This window comes from Phytophthora cinnamomi (genome assembly GCF_018691715.1).
Source record: "Phytophthora cinnamomi strain GKB4 chromosome Unknown Contig82, whole genome shotgun sequence".
NCBI classification, from domain to species: domain Eukaryota; phylum Oomycota; class Peronosporomycetes; order Peronosporales; family Peronosporaceae; genus Phytophthora; species Phytophthora cinnamomi.
Window position 1 is genome coordinate 208633 of NW_027151015.1, and position 18369 is coordinate 227001.

Below are 18369 nucleotides of genomic sequence, written 5' to 3' on the forward strand. Positions count from 1 at the left end.
TCAACTATCTGAAGTTTGGACTTCCGGATAACAGCACATATCTACGACAGAACGCAGCGGCTCCAGCTCACTGGGCGGGGCACCACACGGACGTCGTGCTTGCTACGACTGATGCCCTGAAGGGCGGCGCGGTGAAACAGAGCAGCAGAGTCAGCGCCAGCGCTAAAGAGCGGCAGTCAAATCTGTACGTACAACAAGAGGGAGGGGCTGAGCATGGATTGAGCTACTAACTGGTTTTGAAATTGGTTTTAAAGGTGAACTAGGAACTGCATTTGAGACTGTCGCTCAGTGCATTGAGTGTAAGCTTGCTCTGTGTACGGTGTGCTTCGACAGTACAGACGGATTGCTCGCGTTCATGTTAAACAGAGGATTTGCTCACAACTTATGGGATGGATGCATTTCACGCAGCAGCACAGCATCTTCAGGACGACTACCCAGAGGTACAGTAGGTTGATATGTGCACTGTTTTACCTGCATCACAGACTATCAGGAGGTGTAAGAGCAGCTCGATCTTCTTAGCGCCAGCATTCCAGCGCCCCAACCTTCTAATCTGTGACTCTGTTGCTCCAGCTAGTTCAGCCATTCGAGATCCAGATCCTCGGGTAGCGTAGGTCTTAGCTTTTGAGTGCATACTGAGGGCAGAGAAGGCTTTACGGTAGCGCCGTAATGTGCTCGGTATGTCATTGCTTTTGTTGATTTTTGTCCTGCCTTGAGAACTTAAAATTATACGACAGTGCAGGCTTTAGAAAATTAGAAACAGCTTCCTTAGGCGCGTATGATCTAGCGTTGCGTTACCGTCCTCTTCGAGCTCAACTTGCAACCCTGGATATGGACCTATCACCGAAGAGCTGTCTGCAGGGAGGGACGCCGTCCCCATTCTATAGTGCATTCAAGTACAGCTACACCTAACCCTAGCCTCTCATGGCATCGGGTGTCCCAAGTTGAAGTTGTCCTCAAGTTGAAGTTATCATCCAGTCACGACCAAAACGCTCGTGAAAAGGGCTATAGGGAGTGACTGCTTCACGCACGACTTCCCTGCTAGTCACTCTCCAAATGAGCCGCATCGCATGGCGTAAGGTACATACTCTTCTAAACGCACTCAAATTCAGAACTCCAGCTCTCACACTGGTTCTAATGCCGGCTCCAAACTTCATCCCAGCCTAGAGACGAAAATAGGGCTGCCTGCTTGAGCTGATCTCACTCCCATCTGGGCCTCACTCCTCTGCTTCGCTTCGCCACCTTAGTCTGTCGAGAAGCACGTCACTCTTGTCGGCCCGGCCCGGCCTGGCATGATTCGTACGTGAAACGCTCACTCTAGTGCGGTTCCAGTCCGAGCCGAGAATCGGGTCGAGCTCTCCAACTCTGCTCGTATACCCGTGTGATCCGTTGTTGTTCTGGGGCTCACTCACTTTGCAATCGACCACCCAGCCAACAAGCAACGCAACCAAGCTTTCGAGAGCCGCCGCGCTCCCCGAGCACCCCGAGAATGACGAACGCTTCATCGCGACAGAAGGCCAACAACGCCAAGAACAACGGCAAGAACGTGACTACCCCTGCCGCTGCTGCTCCCGCCGCCCCTACAAACGCACAGGTAAAGCCGGCCAGCACCAAGGCCACGGCTGCGGCAACACAGGCGCCCAAGGCCGCCGCCACCGTGGCTGCAGCACCGACGCGTGAGGTGGCGTCGGGCGGCAAGGGGAAGCCCAACGCCAACAAGACCGACGGCGCTGCCGGCAAGAACGCGAACATCAGCGTCAAGAACACGACACCCAATGCCGCCAAGTCCGCCAAACCCAACGCGGACACGAGCGTCCAGAACGCCAAGAACGCCACGCTGTTCGCGCTGACCGATGTAACTGCGGACAGCGTGCGGTGCGCGCGCCAGATCCGCAAGACAGACTTCGAGCGGTTCCAGAAGTTCCACAACTTCTTCGTCGCCAATGATGAGGCCACGGCGCGCGCCATCAACGTCAAGGCCAATGCCAAGCGCGAGCAGGTGGACCAGTGGGTGCGCGGCGCCGTGAACCCCAAGGCACTCGCGTGCATCCAGGAGATCCAGGAGACCCAGCAGGCGCTGCTCGTACTGCTCATCGTGTCCGCCGCGCTCACCAAGTACGGCGAGAAGGAGCTGGTCCGGCGCGACAGCCTCGGCGAGATGGACAACGTCATCGGTGCGCGCTTCGGCACGAGCGGTCTGCGCTCCAAGCAGCACGTGCCGCAGATGGTGGGCATGAGCTTCGTGCTGCGGCTGGTGCTGGGCCTCGCGCCCGAGAAGCGCGCGGCGTGCCAGCTTCTGCGCGAGATCCTGAGCTACGACGGCCACGCGCGCCTCGTACTGACGCCCACGACCAAGGGTCTGCAAGCAGCCTTTGGTGCGGCGGCCGCCGACGCGGACGGCTGGGCCACGACGAACCAGAACCAGCTGAGGCAGATGGCCAGGCAGGCGCAGTCGGACAGGTTCCAGGAGGCCATGCAACAGCTCGGCGGCCAGCACCTGTACGACGCGATCCGCGCGCAGCTGCAGCAGGCCGGCGGCGCGGCGGTGTGGGAGGCCAGCAAGGACAGACCTGCACTGCAGGCGAAGAACATCCGTCCTCGCTCGAACTCGAACTCGACCGAAAATGCTGTGAAGCCGCAGGCGAAGCAGGTCGCTCAGCCTGCGAAGAAGAACGGCGCGGCCGCTGGTGGCAAGGCTCAGATCCAGGCCGTGAAGAAACACCTGCCCATGGAAGTCGAGAAGTGGGCGCAAGTCCCGCCTCCGGCGCCTGTGGCCGTGAAGACGGCCGCCAACGTTCAGATCAAGAAGGACGCGGTGGCTCCGAAGACTAAGACCCAGGTGAAGGGCGCAGTTCCTGAAAAGACGGCAGCACAGGTGAAGAAAACATCGCCCGTTAAGACTGCCACTCCGGTGAAAAACGCTGCATCGGTGAAGAACGCGTCGCCCGTGAAGAACGCATCGCCTGTCAAGAACATGTCGGCGGCGGGCGGTCAGATCCCAGGCGCTATCGCGCAGAGCCGGCCTGGTGCGATCGTGAGCAGTGCGCCCACCGCCGCTGTGCGCGCCGGCAATGGTGGCCGTACTGGCAACTCCCGTGGCCGTGCCATTTAGAACTGGAGGGTTGGCTGCCACTCGCTAGACTCGACCATCGACGTCGGAGGTGCTAGTTTGGACGCACTCGGTTCGTTCCAGGAGTGCACGGGTCACCTTTTGACCGTAAAGATATACTAATATAAAACTACTAAAACTGATACAACATGTGTGTTTGATAGTGGACCCGTTCCATCAACCGTAAGCATTACGGATTCAGAGAGGCGGTATTGATTGTGCTGCAGGTTGTGCGAGTGAAGACGTTTTGGGTGATGAATACACTATGTTCTTCTTCGTGGCTCCAATGCCATTGGAGACTGTTCCTACGAACCCTGTATTCCGTTCCCTTTTCGATCGATTGTACTAACCTCAACACCCTACACCCTTAACTGGCTGAATTCGAGGAGCACCTCCAGTATGCCTGTACTATCATTGCTAGGCGCTAGGCTGAAGTACTTTCAAAATTGCACGATGTATTGTAATACTACGTAGAAAATCAAGGTTGCAGGTGCAGCTGAGGCTAGCTAGGGTCCCTATCAGGATACTGTCCTTCTACCTAGTGTGGTCGGAATACGCAACCACCTACGCGCACGAGAAAGTCAACTCACGACAGCGATGTCAACATCGATCTCTGTTGAGGAGATCGATGGTCTTGAACCAAGATGAAGCGTTGACGCGGCGCTCAGCTTGCTCCGCCGTGGCTTAGCGTATGGCCTCGACGAAGTCGCTCAGCCACGGAAGGTCAATGATGACAAGGCGGTTTTCTTGGCCGGTGAGAGCGGCGGGCATGTCCCGCCATGGTAGAGCTTCCAGAGAGGGAAGGACAGCGGCTCAGGCGGCAGCTGCACACCCGGGCCGAAGTCGGTCTGCTGCTCCACGAATTGGTCAGTGGCGTCACGCTGGACAACGTAGACGCGCTGGTTGCTAGCTTCGTCTGTGTACGGGATCTTGATACCGATGGCCACCTGGATCCCCGGACATTGCATATAGCGGTGGAGCTTCTGACGTAGGTGCTCTGACACCTCCGAGTAGGCAACCTCCAGTACTAGAGTCGGGAAGGCATCTCGCTCGGGACCAATGGGCCTCAGCGACCAGTTCGGCTCGAACCGATAGCGCCCGAACTTCAGCGTGCGATATGGTGCGTCGAGCAACGTGGACATCGGGTTGGTGTTGTTGCCTTCCGCGGCAACTACGATCCGTCGAAGGAATGGCGAGATGATTTCTGCGTGAATCCTGGACGAGACATCGTGGACCAAGACGCGTCTGGCGCCGTCCTTGGCATCTGGATCGGCTTCGTAGTCCCACCCGAGTGCGATCCGATCGAAGATCACGACAGGTGATCCGCCTGCGTCTGGTCACGCGGCTGTCCACCTTGGTGTCGCTCGCGTAGTTCACGGTGGACCCACTCCACGATTGTTTCGACCATGTCATTCTCAGTAGCAGAAGCAGTCCAAGGTAGTCCTTTTCGAGCGCCGGCACGAGTCGTTGTGGCTTTGGCACAAAACTTTTGGGTGTCGGGGAGATAGATGATGGACCGCGTGGGACGATGACTTCGATGGGCGGTCGCCGACTACGCGGTACATTTCGTGAAAAACATGCTATGCCACAGAACGGAGGTTGGCGGATGGTAACGAAGACAGGTTGGAAAGGTCTCGGATCAAAAAAGATAAACCAAGGGTAACGTTGAGAAGAGAGGACAAGACCCCAGAATGACTAGAGCAAAAGGCAAACATGCAAGACAGCCTAAAAATAACAATCTGGCGGATCTTGCAAAGAGTGTAGCTAATAGCTGCTAGCTATCCTTGCATTCACTTTGATCTTGGTAATTGTATGCCTCAAGTTGAAGTTCTCTCAAGTTGAAGTTATCCTCAAATTGAAGTTGTTCTGCGGTCACGACCAAAACACTCGTGAAAAGGGCTATAGGGAGCGATCGCTCAATGTATGGCTTAGGGAAGCCCTTCCCTGCTAGTCACTCTCCAAATGAGCCACATCGCATGGCGTAAGGTATACACTCTTCTAAACGCACTCGAATCCAGCACTCCAGCTCTCACACTGGTTCTAACACAGGCTCCAAACGTCATCCCAACCTAGAGACGAAAATAGGGCTGCCTGCTTGAGCTGATCTCACTCCCATCTGGGCCTCACTCTGCTTCGCTTCGCCACCTTAGTCTGTCGAGAAGCACGTCACTCTTGTCGGCCCGGCCCGGCCTGCCATGATTCGTGCGTGAAACGCTCACTCTAGTGCGGTTCCAGTCCGAGCCGAGAATCGGGTCGAGCTCTCCAACTCTGCTCGTATACCCGTGTGATCTGTTGTTGTTCTCGAGCTCACTCACTTTGAAATCGACCACCCAGCCAACAAGCAACGCAACCAAGCTTTCGAGAGCCGCCGCGCTCCCCGAGCACCTCGAGAATGACGAACGCTTCATCGCGACAGAAGGCCAACAACGCCAAGAACAACGGCAAGAACGTGACTACCCCTGCCGCCGCTGCTCCCACCGCCCCTACAAACGCACAGGTAAAGCCGGCCAGCACCAAGGCCACGGCTGCGGCAACACAGGCGCCCAAGGCCGCAGCCACCGTGGCTGCAGCACCGACGCGTGAGGTGGCGTCGGGCGGCAAGGGGAAGCCCAACGCCAACAAGACCGACGGCGCTGCCGGCAAGAACGCGAACATCAGCGTCAAGAACACGACACCCAATGCCGCCAAGCCCTCCAATCCCAACGCGGACACGAGCGTCCAGAACGCCAAGAACGCCACGCCGTTCGCGCTGACCGATGTAACTGCGGACAGCGTGCGGCGCGCGCGCCAGATCCGCAAGACGGACTTCGAGCGGTTCCAGAAGTTCCACAACTTCTTCGTCGCCAATGACGAGGCCACGGCGCGCACCATCAACGCCAAGGCCAACGCCAAGCGCGAGCAGGTAGACCAGTGGGTGCGCGGTGCCGTGAACCCCAAGGCACTCGCGTGCATCCAGGAGATCCAGGAGACCCAGCAGGCGCTGCTCGTACTGCTCATCGTGTCCGCCGCGCTCACCAAGTACGGCGAGAAGGAGCTGGCCCGGCGCGACAGCCTCGGCGAGATGGACAACGTCATCGGTGCGCGCTTCGGCACGAGCGGTCTGCGCTCTAAGCAGCACGTGCCGCAGATGGTGGGCATGAGCTTCGTGCTGCGGCTGGTGCTGGGCCTCGCGCCCGAGAAGCGCGCGGCGTGCCAGCTTCTGCGCGAGATCCTGAGCTACGACGGCCACGCGCGCCTCGTACTGACGCCCACGACCAAGGGTCTGCAAGCAGCCTTTGGTGCGGCGGCCGCCGACGCGGACGGCTGGGCCACGACGAACCAGAACCTGCTGAGGCAGATGGCCAGGCAGGCGCAGTCGGACAGGTTCCAGGAGGCCATGCAACAGCTCGGCGGCCAGCACCTGTACGACGCGATCCGCGCGCAGCTGCAGCAGGCCGGCGGCTCGGCGGTGTGGGAGGCCAGCAAGGACAGACCTGCACTGCAGGCGAAGAACATCCGTCCTCGCTCGAACTCGAACTCGAACTCGACCGAGAATGCTGTGAAGCCGCAGCCGAAGCAGGTCGCTCAGCCTGCGAAGAAGAACGGCGCGGCCGCTGGTGGCAAGGCTCAGATCCAGGCCGTGAAGAAACACCTGCCCATGGAAGTCGAGAAGTGGGCGCAAGTCCCGCCTCCGGCGCCTGTGGCCGTGAAGACGGCCGCCAACGTTCAGATCAAGAAGGACGCGGTGGCTCCGAAGACCAAGACCCAGGTGAAGGGCGCAGTTCCTGAAAAGACAGCAGCACAGGTGAAGAATGCATCGCCCGTGAAGAACGCCGCTCCGGTGAAAAACGCTGCATCGGTGAAGAACGCGTCGCCCGTGAAGAACGCATCGCCTGTCAAGAACATGTCGGCGGCGGGCGGTCAGATCCCAGGCGCTATCGCGCAGAGCCGGCCTGGTGCGATCGTGAGCAGTGCGCCCACCGCCGCTGTGCGCGCCGGCAATGGTGGCCGTGCTGGTAACTCCCGTGGCCGTGCCATTTAGAACTGGAGGGTTGGCTGCCACTCGCTAGACTCGACCATCACGTCGGAGGTGCTAGTTTTGACGCACTCGGTTCGTTCCAGGTGTGCACGGGTCGCCTTTTGACCGTAAAGATATACTAATATAAAAACTACTAAAGCTGATGCAACATGTGTGTCTGGCGGCGGATCCGTTCAATCAACCGTAAGCATCGCGAATTCAGAGAGGCGGTATTGATTCTGCTGCAGGTTGTGCGAGTGAAGAGATTTGGGTGATGAATACACTATGCTCTTCTTCGTGGCTCCAATGCCATTGGAGCCTGCTCATACGAACCCTGTATTCCGTTCCCTTTTCGATCGATTGTACGTAAATACTACTAACCTCAACACCCTACACCCTTCACTGGTTGAATTCGTGGAGCACCTTCAGTATGACGCTGGCCTGTACTACCGCGAATCACAATCTGGTAGATCTCGCAAAGAGTGCAGCTATAGCGCATTCGAAAAGAGTGAGCAAATCCTTGCATTAACACTTTGATCTTGGCCACTGTATGCTCCAATTTGAAGTTGTCCTCATGTTGAAGTTATCCTGCCGTCACGACCAACACGCTCGTGACAAGGGCTGTAGGGAGCGATCGCTTCATGCATGGCTTCCGTGCTAGTCACCCTCCAACTGAGCTGCATCGTATGACGTAAGATACACATTCTTCAAAACGCACTCGAATTCAAAACCCCAGCTCCAGCATGGCGCCGGCCTGTACAATCGCGAATCAAAACCTGGCGGATCTTGTAAAGACTGTAGCTATCCTTACATTTGCATCTAGACTTCTCAAAAAGCAGAATTGTATACAAAACTATCATGCATGGAAGCTGGTACTGGAGACCAAGGTTACTACGGTGACAACTGGAGACGTTGACGCTGAGAACGTGACAACAGAAAACAATAAATCGACCAAGCTGGGTCATCCGGGTGAAGTTGAAAAAGGCATCCTCGACTTCTGATCTGAGTTGGCGGGTCAGAAGAGTGCGGTCTTCAGAGAAATAATAGCTCTAGCCTAGGCCGGGGGCTGATCTTCAAATTATCTGGGCAGTCATCCCCTGATACCGGTAAGCGGCTGCGCGAAAGAACTTCGTCTGCAGATTAATTTCCTTGTCCACCCCCTTTCAGTAGTGTGCGGCGTAAGCGCATAGAGAAGGAGACACCACTTATTTTTTTAATTTGGATTATTTACTGGTGCTGCAAGCGTATTGATCGCTCAACGCTCTCCACACTTGCAACACTCTTCGTGCCCACAACAATTGGATACCGGCAGTTTGATCGGTAGAGTAGCGGCATACACTGCGAGCAGCGAGAAGAGAGGAAAAGATCGCCTGCGCCATTGCTCCCAGCCCATACGCTTGCCGGCGCCTAGCCCAAGGTGTCCACTTGCCCTCACTTTCAAATGGACGATCCACAGGTTCGACCTTGTGATTGGTCAATCCCCTGATTAGTGACATGAATAGTGACGTACGTGACCCCAATCAAGTCAGCCAAGATATGTCGGGATCCGCCATGCTGGACGAGATCCGTTAGTCGAGTGGACGGAGTCCACGCCGTGGACTGCAGCTCCAGTAGCCAAAGAGGCCACCACTGTCGCAATTCCCTCGGACACGGCAGGCAAAAATGCTGCGTAATACCAAACCTTCGGACTCCGACGTCCCCGCAATGGACATGGCTCTGAACATCCACCATGCTGTCGAGGCGCAGCCGCTGGTAGTGCACGACGACGACGACAGCAACAGGAAGGACAAGAAGTCGAGCATGGAACAATCCAGTACAGCCCACACAGCACCTGCACTCACGAAGGTTCTGTTCCTGGACGGCGTGCGCGGACTCGCGGCGCTCATGGTCTGCACGTCGCACTCGAAGGAGTACATGGCCGACATCGACCTGGGCGCCATCGCCGTGGACGCCTTCTTCGTGCTCTCGTCCTTCCTCTTGACGTGGCTCTTCATGAAGAAGAGCATCCGGCTCTTGGCCCAGCGCGCGAGCTTCCGCAAGTGGGCGTTCACGCTGGCTGACTACTTCTCCAAGCGCTTCTGTCGAGTGTACCCGCTGTTCGCGCTCACGAGCGTCGTGATCTGGATGCTGCCCGCCGATGCCAAGAAGCGGTACTACCTGATCGAGAAACCCGAGAGCTTTGACCTGTACAAGGTGCTGACCTTCGAGTTCGACTACCGGTACTTTGTGTTCTGGACGCTGCCGCTCGAGATTACGTACTACTTCTTCATCCCAGTGTTCGTGCTCGGTGTGCTCGCGCTGCGTCGCTTCTGGTTTGTCCCGTTCTTCCCGGCGTACTACTGGATCATCAACGAAGGCTGGTACCAATTCCGGACGAGTCACATGGAGCTGCGTCCACACTTCCCGACGTTCGTCGCTGGCTCCATGGCCGCCGTTATTTTTGTCAAGCTCGACACTTGGATCAAAACGACGGGCTTTGAATTCCGCAAGTGGCATGTGTTCGCGATCCGAGTTGTTGAGTACATCACGATTGCCGTGTTCCTGAGTATCACTTTCCACGGCCTGTTCTTCCACTGGGTGCACAAGAACCCGGCCCCGAACGAAAAGGGGTTCTCGTTCATCAGCGTGCCGCTGACGATGCTCTTCGTGATCGAGATGATCCTGCCGTCTTGCGTATCCGGAATCTTCGAGTGGAGCGTGCTGCGTTACTGGGGCAAGATCAGCTTCTCGGTGTACTTGCTCCACAGCTTCGTGCTGTACGCGTACGTGATCGGCTCGCAGCCGAACTGGTACGACAAGGTGTTTTCCCGCTTCGGCTTGATCCTGCTGCTGTCGACGATCTCGTACCACTTGGTCGAGTACCCGTCGCAGTTGCTTTCGCAGCGAATCACCAAGGCATTAGCCGAGCAGGAAAAGAAGGGATCGGGCGGAGCAGCGGCCTGTCTGGGTGGCTGGACCAACCCGGCGCGCGTACTAGCGAACCGACTGGCTTGGGCGCAAGAAGCCAAGTCCTCGGGCGTCATGAAGACCGTGCTCAAGATCCGAAGCAGCTCCATGTCGCTGGTGCAAAGCAAGCCCCACGAGTCGACTGCGTAGGTGAGGGCGAACGAGTGCGTATCTGTAGTAAGTCAACGTGTAGATGTGTACATATACCATTCCAAACTCGTTGCAGCGGTGACGCTCACCTGCGAGCCGGACCAGCTCAGCCGGTGTGGTACCTTTACGAGCACCCGCATTACGAGGGACTTGCGTCGAAATCGACTAATCGTCGTATGGGGCACGGGAAGCTTCCACGTCGAAGTGAATCAAGCTGCCGCGGCAATGAGTGTTGCGCTGTCATCCCTGCTCGGGTGAAAGCAATTGTACTTTGCGGCGTCCATTGCGGCGAACGTCCAGTGCCCATCAGCAAAACCTGATCAGGAAGGATCTAGCAAGAACGCCGCCGAGCCCGAACCACAGATACACCAGCAGATGACCACGGGAGACATCGTCTGGTCGAGGTAAGCACTTGTGCTTAGTATTGGGCCCCGATCCCATGATGCATGAGGCGATTGTCCGAACAGCAAAGCGCTGCTCGACACTTGGCATTCGTCCCACGGCGCCGAAACTCACCAACGTCACAACAGATAGTGAACCACCCACTTGGTCAATAACCACTTCACACTTACCTCGCCATGCTGCGCTCACACGGACCTGACGCCGCGCCCAACAGCAATGGCACCACCACCAATACCCCGACCGAAGACGTGGCCGTGCACGTGCAGTCGGCGCCCGAGGACCAGCCGCTGCTGACCGACGAGCAGGACAAGGACAAGGACAAAAAGCCCGTGAAGGCCAAGAAGGCAGCGGTCGCAGCTGCACCGCCCACCAAGGTGTTGTTCCTGGACGGCGTACGCGGTCTCGCGGCCATGCTCGTGGTCACGCAGCACTCGCACGAGTACATGCAGGACCTGAACCTTGGCGCCGTCGCGGTGGACTCGTTCTTCGTGCTGTCGTCCTTCCTCTTGACGTGGCTCTTCACTAAGAAGAGCATCCGCATGGTGAACCAGGACGCGGGCGTGCGCAAATGGTTCTTCGCACTCTGCGACTACTTCTCCAAACGCTTCTGTCGAGTGTACCCGCTCTTCGCGGTCACGTGCGTGGCGCTCTGGGCCATGAGTGACGAGGCCAAGAAGCAGTACTTCCTCATCAAGCAGCCCGAGCACTTCGACCTGTACAAGACACTCACCTTCGAGTTCGAGTACCGCTACTTCGTCTTCTGGACGCTGCCGCTCGAGATCTCGTACTACTTCTTCATCCCGGTGTTCGTGGCGGGGACGCTCATGCTGCGCAAGTTTTGGTGGGTGCCCTTCATCCCGGCCTACTACTGGGTGGTCAATGAGGGCTGGAACGACTACCGTACGAGCCACTCGCTGCTGCGTCCGCACATCCCGACGTTCCTGGCCGGCTCCATGGCCGCTGTCATCTTCGTCAAGCTCGACACGTGGATCAAGGCCAGCGGCTTCCAGTTCCGCCTGCTTCCGAAGCTGCTTCTGCGCACGATCGAGTTCTCGGCGCTCGCTGTGTTCCTGAGTATCGCCTTCCGTGGCCTCTTCTTCATCTGGGTCCACAAGAACACGGCGCCCAAGACGCCCGGCTTCCCGTTCGTCAGTGTGTCCCTGACGACGGTGTTTGTGTGCGAGATGCTGCTGCCCTCGGCGCTGTCGTCGATTTTCGAGTGGAGCTTCCTGCGGTACTGGGGAAAGATCAGCTTCTCCGTCTACCTGTTGCACAGCTTCGTCCTGTACAACAAGACCGTGAACTCCCAGCCGAACTACTACTGCAGAATGTTCTCTCGCTTTGGACTGCTGTGCGCGTTGGCCACAGCTTCGTATCACTTGGTCGAGTATCCGTCTCAGTTGCTGGCGCAGCGTATTACCAAGGCGCTCACGGAGCAGGAAACGAAGGGCTCCGGTGGTTTGACAGTCTTCTGGGGCGAATGGGCCAACCCGTCGAAAATGCTGGCGCAGCGTCTCGCGTGGGCACAGGAAGCGAAGGCCTCCGGCAAGTGGATGGAGATGCTTGGCTTGACAGGTATCTCAAAACCTGCCAAAGCACAGCCGCACGACTCGGCAGCGTGAGTTGGTAAATAACGGTAGACTCTCCACGCTCTGTATGCTGTGGTTCAACTTGTACTAAAGCAAATAGTTCGGTACAATGCATCTTTGCCTGCTCATACACATTCTCCGGGTATGGAGTCAGTTACGTTTGTCCAATATAGGTTGTTAGCACGAGAACGAAATCGAAACTCTGCGTAAGAAGATATCAATGAAATGCATTTGTAGTAGTTTACAGGAAACACTGATTCAAAACAGCTAGCTATCTACACTTACTCGACTGAAACTTGATGTTGATGCAGCGATGGGGAATTCTCCATGACCAGGTTCTTGACTTGCTTGGAAGGCACGTTACTTGACTACTGTAGACAGCGATGACGGGTTTCAAAACCCAAGACGTTTGGATCTTCTTGGCTGCGGAGTGGTATGCGCTCTTGCACGAGATTATGGCGCTGCCGGGATATTCGCACTGTGTATCGTCATACCAGTGCATCGGAAGAGCACGCACGTAATGAGGTGGTGATCACTCCAAAGCACCAGTGTACTTCGACGGCTTGAGTTCAGGTCCAGCATTGGCAGCTCCGAAACACTGGATACGCGTAATGGGGCGTAGCAGTGAATCCGAAAAGTTGAGCATCGATTCTGCCGTTCGACGGACGTGTGAAACTAAATGCATGCACGTAATGAGGTGCAGCCTTGGTCACATCTGCCAACGCAGCAGGGATCGACTGCAAACCAGATCCATCCGATGCCTCAAACCCAACCGTACACAAAATGAGGTGCAGCGCTGGCAGGTCCGCTGAAAACGTCATCCACATATCAGCCAAACACAAGGTTTGAATGCTTTTGCGCACGTGATGAGGTGCAGCATCAGCAAGGCACTCGTCTGAATCCAAGTCTGCGTGCCAAGCTTTCAGTCCTCTCGAGAGCTGATCCTGCACCCAAGCATGCACGTTATGAGGTGCAGCTCAGGCACGAGATGCAATCGATCGAAGCCGAAAACTTGAGCGTCGATTCTGCCGTTCGACGGACGTGTGAAACCAAATGCATGCACGTAATGAGGTGCAGCCTTGGCCACATCCACCAACGCAGCAGGGATCGACTGCAAACCAGATCCATCCGATGCCTCAAAACCGACCGTACACGAAATGAGGTGCAGCGCTGGCAGGTCCGCTGAAAACGTCGTCCACATAGCAGCCCAAAACAAGGTTTGAATGCTTTTGCGCACGTGATGAGGTGCAGCATCAGCACGATGTGCCATTGTAGGGAGCTGGATCTTGCGGTGGCTTGAAAGTGATGTAATCGCTGGGATTATGTCTTGAAGCTCGTGCAGGCGTGATGGTGTCTGAGAGGACTTCGGAATGCAATCTCACCATACAGAGCGCCTTGATTCGAAATGCGAAGAGGTGATTTTCCAAGCCTCTGCGCGAGCAAATACACGTAATGAGGCGTATGCAAGCGCGAGGGTCCTGTCTTGTACGGTCGATCAGCCAGGCATATAAGCAGAAGTGTGCTGAGGAGAACCTTGGGTCTTGAAGTCTTGGTCTTGAAAACGAAGACTCTCTATCAATCCGTGTGAAAGGATAGAAAGAGAGAGGATCAGCGCTGGCGATGGCGCTAAAGATGCTAGTCTAAAGCCTCGCTTTGGAGAATTGCGGGGCACACGCAATACGAAATGAAGAGTCTGAACTCGTTCGAGCTGCAAACATAACTGGTGTCGTCATGCTGTGGTCTTGTGCAGCGCAGCAACACAAGTACCAACCACAACACAAAAAAAAACATTAGTCACACCTTCCACTCAGCAACGTACCAACCTCCACGAGTACCTAGAAAAATCGGATCGCGACCGACGTCGTGAGTCCCGCCACGAAACGTTCGCGCTGCTGGTACTCGTACGAGCGTCCGTGCTCGTTCACGTAGAGATGCGTGATGTCCTGCAGCGGGATGCGCTTGGGCGTCGCGCTCTTGGACACCTTCACCACCTTCTTCTTCTCCTTCTCCTTCTCCTTCGCCGCCACCTTGCTCTGCGTCTTGGTCCTCTTCATCTTCCCCGACGTCTTCTTCTGCTTGCCCACCTTCTTGGCGGAGATCGTCGGCTCCTGCAGCTTCTTCACGGGCGTCACAAACTCCGTCTCCTGCTCTGCATCAACTGCAGACGTCACCTCCTCCTGGTTCTGCTCTTCCTCCTCTTCTTCTGGATTGGTTGCAGCCTCCTGTTCCTGCTTCTGCGCTGTGGTCTCCGTCGTGTGTTGCTTCTTGGCTCTCGGTCGCATTGCCTCGTCGTCTTCCTCTTCTCGTCTGCGCTTGAAGCTGCGTCTTGGGGTCTTGGGCGTCTGCGTCTGCTGCTTCTTGGCGCGTGGTTGCTGCGCTCCGTCTTCGTCTTCAGCGTCTCGTCGGCGCTTCACGCTGCGTCTGGGGGCCACGCCGCCTTCGATGCGAGCGCTGGGGCTGAGGCTGCTGCGTCGTGGAGGTCGCGGCGGTGTCTGGCGCGACCTTGCGCCGGAAGATACGGGCCGTGCGCGCCGGCGGATGACGTAGCCCAGGTTCTCCTTGTTGGCCTCGTCGAAGTACTCGAACTCGCGGTAGATGAGCGGCAGCAGGTGGTCCAGCATGGCGTCTAGGGGCTGTGGATGGCTGCTCGTTGACTGTCGGAATGCCATGCAATGCGCTTGAATGTGGAGGCGCCAAACCGGAAGCTCCGTTTGGCGCCAAAAGACGTTCAAGCGGGAGAGTGTACCGGTTCGGATACCGGTTTTTACGAGGCGTACCAACGTTTTGGTACGCGTGTTTGCAATGAGAAGAGTGCCGTGTCACTCTTTCGAGTAAATCTGTGACGTGGTGCAGGAGATGAAATGGACAGACAGATGGGATCAGCCCGCATGTGGCGCTCTCGGTGTGGAGCTCCGTCGCGCTGCGCTTGCGATTTACAGGCTGGTTCGCGCTCTCCATCTGCAGGCGCCACGTGTGCGTGTGGCAACTTGGCTCGACGCGAAGTTACGACGTGACGGCCGCCGACGCCTGAAGCTGCAAGAGCTTGGCGATCACGTTGGCGCTGCCTGAGAAGGTGGACTGGCAGTTGACGACGGGTGCGACGCGCGACGGACAAAGCGCCGGCCGCACAGCTCCGGGATGTGGATGAATCCTGCCGTTGAAGCGCGCTGGTCCGACGCGGGCGAGTGCTGTGCCGTCAATTGTCAAGCGCAGCAGGTGACCAAGCAGGTGCTGCTGTTGACTTGCTTGGCATGAGGCGAGCAGGACGCCTGAACACTCTTCTGGCACTGCAATGGAACCTACGTGTATGAATCTACGCTTAAATTTGACTATAGTTGTTAATGCAGCCAGACTCCGGTGTGCCGTCTGCGGTTGCGCCTGCAATGACGACTGGGCCCGGTGTCCGTGGACCGAGCCGCCGGCTGGAGGCAGATCCTTCCGGGCGGCACCCGTGTCCTACTTTACTTAATGCACTTGTTGCTATTTCCTGAGCGGCGGTGGCGGCGCTTGCTTGCTTGCTGCGGGTGAGCTAGCTGACTATAGCTGAGCCGGCTACCTCTCCCTACGAGGCTGAAGACGCACGCGAGAACCAACAAAACATCATGCCATGCTATGGTACCTCATATTAGCCTTCCGTCGAGCCAATAATAACGTTAGGGGCAATAATAAGTTCCCTACCTCGCCTCGCGCGCCGTCCGCCCCGCCTCCTGGCCGGCCTGGGGGCGTCTATGGTGTTGCTCTAGCCTCGCCCGCACTTGCTTCCGCTCGCAATGGGTGCTGCCATCCCTCTATATACACAAACACGACCGGGCATTGTGTGATTCCGTCGGCCCGTCGACGCCTTCGCCTCGCGTCGCCTGCTCTCGATGTGCGTTTGTCGTGATCTCCCACATCTTACACCGGGCGTCCGCGCTTAGATCCACTCGGACCGCATGTCGAAGATCGACGAGCGGCGCGGCTTCATGTCGGGAGTCGCCTCCGCCGCGGGGGACGACTTGTCCTTCTCTTTGTCCTTGGCCTCCTCGGTCTCCACCTCGGGCTCGACGTCCTCGGGCACGGACGACGGGATCTTGAACGAGGAGCCTCTGCTGGACGAGATCCTGCTGGACGGGACCCTCTTGCTCACGCCGCCGTTCACCAGCGACTCGGGCTTCTCCCCCGTCTGGCCGATGTACCCGGGCGTGAGGCTCTGCATCTCCTCCACCGCGGCCTTAATGGCCGGGTCCGAGGGCGCGCGGTGCTCGTCGTTGCCCAGGTGCGTGGCGAAGACCGGGATGTCCTCGCGAGGCCGCTGACGCAGCGCCGCGGCGATGCTGGCCGTGGAGGACAGCACGCGGCCGCTGCGGCGCTGGATCTCCAGCTGCTCGGCCAGCGCCTCCTCGATGTCGATGTCGGCGCCGTACTCGGTCCTGCGCTGCACCGGGTCGTGCTTGTGGCCGGGCTTGATGCGGCTGAAGAACCTGCGGATGCAGCGGAACAGCGACTTGAACATGGCGCCCTGGCACCTGTGTCAACGTCCGTCTGGCAGTTGCTGGGAGGTTCGTTCGACTCTGACGGACAAGATGCAACTAGGTTAGGCGCTTGCCTGTCACACAGGAGCTACTGCGTGTACTGTACGACATACCGATAAGATAGAGGTTCTTCCGCCCCTGGCCTGCGGAGAGAGAGAGAGAGTGCGCCGCCGCTTGTTGCCGCGTTGCGCGTTCAATCGCCTACGGCCCAAGTTGCTCCGACCTGGCCTTTCACGTTGTTAGATGAACTCAGGCAGCACTGCTGGCGCACAGCGCCGCTACTAACGCGGCGCGCTGTTCTCCAGGAGAAGCCCGCGTGACTGGGGAAATGTATGGGGCGCCCCGTCTGCGCGTGGCCGTTTTTTGCTGAGCGCGAACTGGCCGCAAAAGTACTGTACGCGGAGTTTTTTTCAGCGAGTTGAAAGCCTGGGGCATCTGCGTGAAGCGCTGCCAACTGCGTTGCCATCAAGGCGATAAGGGGATGACGGACAGTAACGCGATTTGCTCGCGGTCTGCGCAATGCAATGCACTGCAATACATCTACATGCAACCCTTGGCCTCTGGGCCTCTACGCTGTGCGCCGCTCCACTCTGCGCGTGTGAGCTCGGCCTAGTTGACCAGGGACGGCCATCATCTCATGCCGATCGTAGACGCGATCGCCGATCTGCCGAGCGCTGCGCACTGGCTGTATGAAGCCGAGGCTGCTGGTGCAGAACTTGCTGCAGTGGGCCTCGCTGCACGCAACTGAGCGGGATGTACCCGTCGAGCGTCGAGACTGCCGTCTGCAGGGGTGACAGCACCAGCCGGGGACACTGTTACTGCGAAGTGAGACCAGGCTGCCACTGCTGCGTCAATTGCTGCCGCTGCCGCGTCATTGCTGCCCATAGAGCTGCTGGATAAGACTCGGGCGGACTAATATCCCGCGCGCGTAGGTCCGGAGTGTCCGCTGTGTAATGGCAGTGGCCATTATCCAAAGCCTCGACAGCGTGCGAAGCTGCATCGCGTGCAGTTTGCATTTTTCGGCTCAACAAGAGCCGGCTAGCGGCGACTGGGACCATCATTAGCAGCTCGAAACTGCTGCCCGCTGGGCATTTGCCGTCCTGCAGCCAAGTTCCGGCGGTAACCTTAGAATATCCTGTTCGCGTGGACCCAAAAGAGCCTGGTCCAAAGTAGCAGCGAGAGTTGCCGGTCATGTGAATCACGCCTTGATACTTTAGCGGATGGACGTTGAAGCTTGCATTGTAGGTGCGCGGTCTCCGCTGCTGCCCAGCGATAACCTTTAATTCAGCTTTGCAGGCTGAGCAAATACCGGCGGAGGCGAGGAGCTCTGCGGTTGCAAACTGCAGTGCAAAGTGTATATTGCCCGCGCCCGCTCAAAATTCACAAATCCGTCCCGCGGTGGACGAACCCATCTATGACAAAGTCACGCGGCCGAGTCCACGGCAGAAGCCATCCTCCGGACGCCGCTCCGCCAACCATAATATCCAGCGGGCAGGAGCCCCGGCGCCGGCGATGGGGCCACCAGCGCTCCCGTGAGAAAAACGCGTGTGGCGAGCGCGCCGCTCACTCCAAGCACGCACGCCCGTCGTCGACGAGCGGCGAGTGTATGCACACCCCGCGCGCTGGCCTGCGTCTAGGCGGCGATGATGACCAGCGCCAGCCTCGTCA

At 57.6% G+C, this 18369-nt stretch overlaps 5 protein-coding genes across 5 annotated transcripts; 3 read left to right on the top strand and 2 right to left on the bottom strand.

Annotated features, from left to right (window-relative positions):
* Positions 1-5498: 5498 nt before the first annotated feature.
* IUM83_19266 (Ribosomal RNA-processing protein 8) lies at positions 5499-7127 on the top strand (the record flags this gene model as incomplete). Its single annotated transcript, XM_067944311.1, has 1 exon — positions 5499-7127. One exon carries the CDS (start codon positions 5499-5501, stop codon positions 7125-7127), a length of 1629 nt encoding a protein of 542 aa, XP_067785141.1.
* A 1680-nt stretch (positions 7128-8807) lies between these two features.
* On the top strand, positions 8808-10199 carry IUM83_19267 (Acyltransferase family; the record flags this gene model as incomplete). Its single annotated transcript, XM_067944312.1, has 1 exon — positions 8808-10199. The coding sequence occupies one exon, from the start codon at positions 8808-8810 to the stop codon at positions 10197-10199; it is 1392 nt and encodes a 463-aa protein (XP_067785121.1).
* Positions 10200-10777: 578 nt separating this feature from the next.
* On the top strand, positions 10778-12223 carry IUM83_19268 (Acyltransferase family; the record flags this gene model as incomplete). Its single annotated transcript, XM_067944313.1, has 1 exon — positions 10778-12223. One exon carries the CDS (start codon positions 10778-10780, stop codon positions 12221-12223), a length of 1446 nt encoding a protein of 481 aa, XP_067785137.1.
* A 1802-nt stretch (positions 12224-14025) lies between these two features.
* On the bottom strand, positions 14026-14811 carry IUM83_19269 (uncharacterized protein; the record flags this gene model as incomplete). The annotated part of the gene is made up of 1 exon (XM_067944314.1): positions 14026-14811. One exon carries the CDS (start codon positions 14809-14811, stop codon positions 14026-14028), a length of 786 nt encoding a protein of 261 aa, XP_067785145.1.
* A 979-nt stretch (positions 14812-15790) lies between these two features.
* Positions 15791-16682, bottom strand: IUM83_19270 (uncharacterized protein; the record flags this gene model as incomplete). The annotated part of the gene is made up of 3 exons (XM_067944315.1): positions 15791-15800; positions 15869-15967; positions 16120-16682. 3 exons carry the CDS (start codon positions 16680-16682, stop codon positions 15791-15793), a joined length of 672 nt encoding a protein of 223 aa, XP_067785117.1.
* Positions 16683-18369: the final 1687 nt, after the last annotated feature.